The sequence below is a fragment of the Cucurbita moschata genome, unplaced genomic scaffold (assembly GCF_002738365.1).
Source record: "Cucurbita moschata cultivar Rifu unplaced genomic scaffold, Cmos_1.0 Cmo_Scf00011, whole genome shotgun sequence".
NCBI lineage: Eukaryota > Viridiplantae > Streptophyta > Magnoliopsida > Cucurbitales > Cucurbitaceae > Cucurbita > Cucurbita moschata.
In genome coordinates, this window is record NW_019268527.1 from 3,177,334 (window position 1) to 3,184,130 (window position 6,797).

Below are 6,797 nucleotides of genomic sequence, written 5' to 3' on the forward strand. Positions count from 1 at the left end.
TTTTTTTTTTTTTTTTTTTTTTTCTCTTGTTCTTGTAAACGAGATTAATGGCTGCTTTGGTGTCACATCAATGTTGTAGAAGCAGGAATTCATTTGGTATGACTTGAGATCAGGACGTTTCATCACTGATGTCTGCTTTTGTTCATTTTTCTTGTGATTTTTTCTGTTACCATAATATAAATCCAAGTATTTGTTTGGAGAATGATCAGTCGTTTAACTTTTGTAGGAGACTGCTTCACGTTTAGGACTTTGTGATTATTTAAGCCATTATGGCTTTGGTCATGACGTAAATGATATCTTATACTTGGCCGATATTGTTTTTTGTGAATTTTTGCAAAATGTACGAGATTTTCCTTCCCTACTCATTCGGACCATGACCTTTGTAAGTTCATGACGTTTAGGACTTCGGACCATGACCTTTGTACTATAGAACAATACTCTCATTTTCCTTTGTTTCCATTCTACGTCCCTCCCCCCTTCCTCTACTAGAAAGGAAAAGTATAATAGTAGTGTCTTGAAACGTGCAGGTTGTCGAGGGGATCCATGGGTTACTTTTTACTAAATTCAGTTTGGATGCTTTGATAAGAGCTCTCTCGATTCTTAGTTCTGATGGAAGGCTCACTAGAATTGCAAACAATAATGCTTCATCCGGAAGATTGCTAACTAAAAATGTGCTTGCTACAGAGTGCATTGCTGGATATATACAAATCTCTTGGAGGAAGTTCTCAAGAGATTTGCATATCCAAGTAAGAGCTTGAAAGGGCAGGGCAGCCAGTCCGCATTTACGAGATATACAGCGGATCTGGTGCTTGGACATTTTTGCATCATGGTGCTCTTTTTCGTGGACTTAGTCTTGTGAGCTTCTCCCATCCATAATATCTCTCACATTACCTCTATTGCTGTTCTTCAATTTCCACCCACGTTGACTCTATTACAATGGATTCCATTTTTTGGTTTGAATATTTATTGACTGAAATCTTGATATTTGGGCTGCAGGATGTTTGTTGATTTCATTAGATGCCGTAGACAGGAAGCTTGACAATGTCATATGAATGTGCTTGCTTGCTTCCTCAGGGCTGGAGGTAAATATGCTTTTATGATGTAGTTTTTGTTGAGAATTGTTGGGAGTGAGTCTCACATTGACTAATTTAGAGAATGATCATGAATTTACAAGTAAAGGAATACATTTCCATTGGTACGAGGCCTTTTGGGAAGCCCAAAGCAAAGCCATTGTAGAGATCCGTGATTCTTAAATCACTTCTTCTATATACCCTTCCAAAACTTTGTGAGGAAGAAAGTATTTCCTAAGGATCAGAAGAACTTCGTTCTTCTAACCATTTTTAAATTAGAACACTTGTTATACTAACACATTTAAAAGCCTTTAAAGCACTTTTCATCTCTTAGAATTTCTCAAAGACGTTAAAAATATTTAGAAAACTCTTTTTCTATTTAAAATTTTAACGAACACTACCATTTATGTAAATGTTATTGTTGGTTGTTGGAAATCCTGATAAATGCGTGGGCATATCATAGTGGGCGGAGAATGATTTGCTTAACTCAAAGAGCAACATCCGTTTGAAGAACGTCAGGAGTTCATGTGGTCGGAATCCTTCCAACATTACAATGCTGAAGGCCATGGATACAAATTTGGCTGAAACTCGTTAACAGGAGATGTATGTATGTTGGGAAGGGATTTATGCAAGTGATAGGAACAAAGGCTTGGGCTAAGCTTAAGCATGAATCACAGTCAAAAGCCGCTTGGAGGATATAGAAGAACTTCAATAATTTTGTCGTCAATGGTCCATTTTTTTTTTTAAATTTTGAATTGATGAAATATTTAGTTCTTTTCTTGCTGCAGATTGGAGATGCATATTCTAGATAGAGTCGTTGCTTTCTAACCCAGCGGCGGATGCTTGGTACAATTCAACGAGTACAGAAGACCGTCAAATTCAAGTACGTGACTTTCTTTCAAGCTTTTTTCCACTGATTCTTTCAGTTTCTAAAATCCAATTTAGACACTTAACCAACTTGAAAAATGATGGATAAGACTAGATTTTCTACTTCCAGCCTTTTGAGAATTTAAGCGGACTATGAACTTGCTAAAAAAAATTTCTCTAGGCTTCATTCCTTTTTTTTTAAAAAAAAATTAAATTAAATCATATTTTGGTAAGTGATTTTTTTAATATTAGTTAGTGATTATTTTAACTTTGTCATTTGTTTAAAAAATGTTTGTAATATTACACTGACTTTTTATTTGATGAAAAATAACATGTTTGAATGTCATTTTTCATATAGATTAAGGTTTGGGTCATCATCACATCACCTCAATTTATCTTTAACGTTTTAAAATTTTTACTTCAAAAAAATAGTTTCATATATTTGCCATTTTTTTTAAATTTAAATAAATAGTTAGGTTCTATTTTTTTTTTTTAATTTACGCTGTGAGTATTTTTTTAAAAAACAAAAGGTGCAGAAAAATTAAATTAATAAAAATAAGTTCCTCAATTTTTAAAGTTTAAATAAAAAACAGTCATATAAATTGAAACTTCAATATTTTTTTGCTTAAAAGATACTCGGTAAGGGTTTCAAAAATATCAAATTTTCAAAATTTTAAAAAATGCATAAACTTTTTCAAAACTTTTTTTTTATAAAGGAGTTTACTTTTAAAATTTTATGAATATTTTTTAAATACAGTAGAAACAAACTTCTACAAGACTTTTAAATATTGAAAAAGCTTCAACGCTGTCTGATGTCATTTACTTTTCTAAATATTTTCTGATCAACGCTGTCGGATGTCATTTACTTTTCTAAATATTTTTTTGAATTAGTTTTTTGATATAGAAGAGCACTTTTTTAGAAAAAAAATTTTAAAATATTTTTGAAATAAAATATTGACTTCAAAAGTATATTATTAAAACAAAGTACAAATTTTTAGGGATATTTTTTTTATTTAACCTAATAAAATACTTTATTGTTTGTTTATATATGTTTTGAAGCGTGTTTTGGACGATTATATTACTTTAAAAAATAAAAAAAGACAATAGGAAAAGAAAGCCAAAGAAGTGAGACAGTGTACTTAGAAAGATTTAAGAAATTTTTATTACATTTTATAAATCAACATCATTTAAAATACTCTACCCATCAAATAATCTAACTGTAATCGTGCCAACAAAATTCGATCCATTTATTTCTTGGTCTTTATTGACACTATTATTATACTCTATGATATAAAATTTTCAAAATAATATTAATATAATTCAGATAGCCCTCTCAAACAGAACATACCCTGATTTAATTTTCATCCGGGCAAGCTTCAAGAAATTGCTTTATTTTGCTCCTTTCTTCATTCGTGAGTTCTGGGTCATCTCCAGTTAACCTTCCTCGAACAATAGCTCTCTCACTACTTGGATCATCATCACCATCAACCTAATACAAAGATCAATTTTTTTTTTTTAAGAATTTAAGTGTTGGAATAAAGAAACCAAATAGTTGTTCATTTTTCTTAAAACAATTATTTAAATTTTTGGCCAAATAGAAAGCTTTTTTTTTTTATATGGAAAAGTAAATTTTTAATTTTCAAATCTTGTGAAATTAGTATTTATATACTTATTTTATTAAAAATATATATATAAATAGCAAGTAACTTCAAGTTAAAATCACGTTAAGAAATAATAATAAATAAATAAGAAGGAATAATTTCATTAATTATGGAGATCGTACTTGAATGAAATTGTTGACGTGGCCATCTTTGTTGGGTGGAGTAACGGGCTCGGTTTCGTTGCACCTCCATTGACCGTCAATGATATATTTGTATTCATATAGTCCTTCCTGTTAAACCAAATGACAAAATTACAAGAAACCAACAACCACACCACTAATTACAATTTACAATTATGAAACATCATTAAATTTCAACATAATGAATTGAAAAAATCAACACTTATACTCATACCGCCAGTTCCTTGTTGAGAATCCATACACCTCGTTCCTTGTCGAATTTTAATAGAACCCTCTGGGAGAAAAATTCCACAAATATAACAATAAATACTTCTTACTAATCAAAGTTGTTGATAATTCTTAAGCTAAGGCCCAATAACTTTTATCCGGATCGAAAAAGTTCAAAATTTTCATTTTTAATTTGGCCACAAGTGAAATTGTAGAATACATCCCCTTGGCCGGTACGATTGTTAATCGTATCTTTTTTTTATTTTCTTTGATTCATCATAATCATGCGAGATGGAAAAAACTATTTTTAATTTTCTTTGATTCATCATAATGATTATGCGAGATGGAAAAAACTATTTATTAAATCATCAGGATGATGATCCATCAAGCTTCACCTGAGAAGGGACAAACAAAGTGCAAAAGAAAGAAGGAAAGAAAGAAAAAAGCTTGTGATACAGAAGCAGTATGGTTAAGTAATTCAGATTGCACAGAAAATTCTTCTTTTGCATGCTACAGTGAATTAAAGACATGTGCAGATAGATACCTTTAAAAACTATCATGTATAGTTAAAGACAATGATTCAAAGGTTGATCCATGTACTTCTGACTAGCCTAGAGAGATCTACATGACTTGTTCGATTCCGATACATTTACGTCAAGTTGACTGCAAATAGCCAACTTAACTGATGATAATCCTATTAATGTTATAACCTATAATATAGTTAATTAGAGGGGAAAACTCCAATTGTGCAACAACTCATATGAAGTTATCTAAATTGGTATCCGTACGAGTTGAAACTCTTTTTTTAATGCAAAACTCGGAGACTAAATATATCCAAAAGATAGAAAGGCAGCCTAAAGGCATTGGGGATGAGAGGTGCCTAAACCTAAGAAGAGGGAAACAAGAGAGAAGGCCACCAATCTAGAAAGATGAAAGAGCAATGTGTTTTACAAAAATAATTATTTTTCAAGGGTACCCAACAGTGGTCTAAGCCACCACTTGATACCTCTCAATTTAATGTTGAGGGTTGTTGGGAGAGGAGTCCCACGTCGACTAATTATGGGATTGATCATGGATTTATAAGTTGGGATATATCTCCATTGATACGAGACCATTTGGAGAAACAAAAAGTAAAGTCACGAGAGCTTAGGTTCATTTAATGCCTAATTCCACAACTTCACACCATCCACAGGTAAAAATGCCAAAAGATGGCCCAAATTCTTTCTAGGATATAAATAGCAGTCGTCTATTCACCAACGAGAAACAAAAAATTTCCATTTACAACCCTGATATACTTGTTATGCTATCTAGACTTCAATGATTCTTAAAGAATTAAAGGATTCAAATTTAAAACATAAGATTTGAAAATCTCATCAATTGTCAACTAATTCCTGCTATGAATGCATATTTAAGGACTGTTTAGAGTATCCAAATATATTGTGATCTATTAAAGAAAAGTATTAAGCAAGAGAAATGCAGAGTTATAAACTATTAGAGACAGAAGAAATTAAAGACATATGTTACACGTATATACCGTTTTCCAAAACTAAATCAAACGTTCAAGGAAGTGATAGGCATCAATCAAGTAGATGGTAGAGGAAGAAAGAAAGAAAAATGGTTACCTGACCCCATCCAATATCAAGTCCAGATACCTCTACAATTGAGCATTGGTCATCTTCCCACGATAAAGTGATAGGCTTCTTTTTAAATCCCGAAAGCTTCAAGAAAAATACATCGGTCAATCACTTCCGTAACACATTATAACGAAGAGATGATAAGATGCGAAGTCAGCTTTCTCAAAATTCATGTGGCGATGAAATTAAAAAAACAAGATAAAGAAAAAAAAAAAAAAGACAGTAGCTGTAACTCGCAAGGAATAAAACTTGAGTCCATAATCAGCCTCTTGCCTTCATTACTCACAGTAACCAACCTCCAAGCACCTCTTAGAAGAAAAAAATTAAGTCAACAGAAATTGGTAGCTCCTCTCCTCATTTGTGTAGGTTTTCAATTGTCCCAATTAACGAGCACTCATAGCTAAATTAAATGCTGAAAAATATATCAAAATTAAAATTACAGAACAAGTTACGAAGTCAGCTAAGGAACTAACCCACGGAACTCAATTAAAAAAGGCAATGATCTTCAGCTTTGGGGATAAAATCTATTATGCAAATAAATAATGAGATATAAATACTTATTTTAGAAAAAGAAAAGATGAAATATATATATACTTACAATATCAGCCGTTGAACTTTTAATAGCATCTATTTTTGGGAAGCATGGTCGTTTGCTCTGCAAAGAAAGCAAATCCAAGAACATTCAGCATTAGACGTATTTAGTTTGAGATCAGTACTTCATGATTAACAAAAAGGTTGTAGCCGTGATTACAAATCAAGAAACTAGTTGACACTTCGGTTAATACAATATTTATAATTAACAAAAAGGTTTATCGACTCCAAACAGAGTTGTAAATGTAGTTTAGATTTATTTTGGCTCTTTATACTTTCAGTTTTATCGAGCTTGGTTTTTTATTATAAAAAATAAAAATAAAAAACTGGTAGATGAGGTTATGTAGATTTTGTATTGCAGTATGGTATGAAACTGAATTCTTATTATTCCAATTCAGCAGAAAATAATAGAAACACGCAGAGTAAATCTAACCAACAGAAGGTTTCTGACATTGCTGTACTTTAAATGCACATGAGGGAAGTTACCAGCAGTAATTCTAAAGCCTCATTGAGCGTGTAGCCTTGAACCCAGAACATATAAGCCAGCTGTAGTTCATAAGATATTTCAAGAGTTTGTAAGAAACCAATCGAATAATTATCAGTACATTTTATGAAAAAAAAAAAAAA

The 6,797-nt window shown here is 31.6% G+C and overlaps 1 protein-coding gene and 1 long non-coding RNA gene across 7 annotated transcripts in view; one reads left to right on the top strand and one right to left on the bottom strand.

Annotated features, from left to right (window-relative positions):
- LOC111449697 overlaps positions 1 to 2,109 on the top strand; it is a 5,287-nt gene extending 3,178 nt beyond the window's left edge. Inside the window, exons 5-8 of one of the 3 annotated variants that reach the window (XR_002711704.1) lie at positions 528 to 855; positions 997 to 1,082; positions 1,534 to 1,673; positions 1,859 to 2,109. This is a non-coding gene — a long non-coding RNA (uncharacterized LOC111449697). Of the gene's footprint in view, positions 1 to 527; positions 856 to 996; positions 1,083 to 1,533; positions 1,809 to 1,858 lie in introns of those variants that run through there. The other 2 variants (XR_002711705.1, XR_002711706.1) reach the window with 2 other exon arrangements.
- LOC111449692 (phosphoglucan phosphatase DSP4, amyloplastic-like) overlaps positions 1 to 6,797 on the bottom strand; it is a 28,174-nt gene that overhangs the window by 17,018 nt on the left and 4,359 nt on the right. For 2 of the 4 annotated variants that reach the window (XM_023089699.1, XM_023089697.1), the window contains 6 exons: positions 6,657 to 6,716; positions 6,178 to 6,234; positions 5,568 to 5,663; positions 3,953 to 4,012; positions 3,721 to 3,828; positions 3,120 to 3,426 (listed from right to left, as the gene is read on the bottom strand). In XM_023089699.1, the coding sequence (XP_022945467.1) occupies positions 3,292 to 3,426; positions 3,721 to 3,828; positions 3,953 to 4,012; positions 5,568 to 5,663; positions 6,178 to 6,234; positions 6,657 to 6,716 (516 nt within the window). In that variant the 3' untranslated portion in view covers positions 3,120 to 3,291. Of the gene's footprint in view, positions 1 to 3,119; positions 3,427 to 3,720; positions 3,829 to 3,952; positions 4,013 to 5,567; positions 5,664 to 6,177; positions 6,235 to 6,656; positions 6,717 to 6,797 lie in introns of those variants that run through there. The other 2 variants (XR_002711702.1, XM_023089698.1) reach the window with 2 other exon arrangements.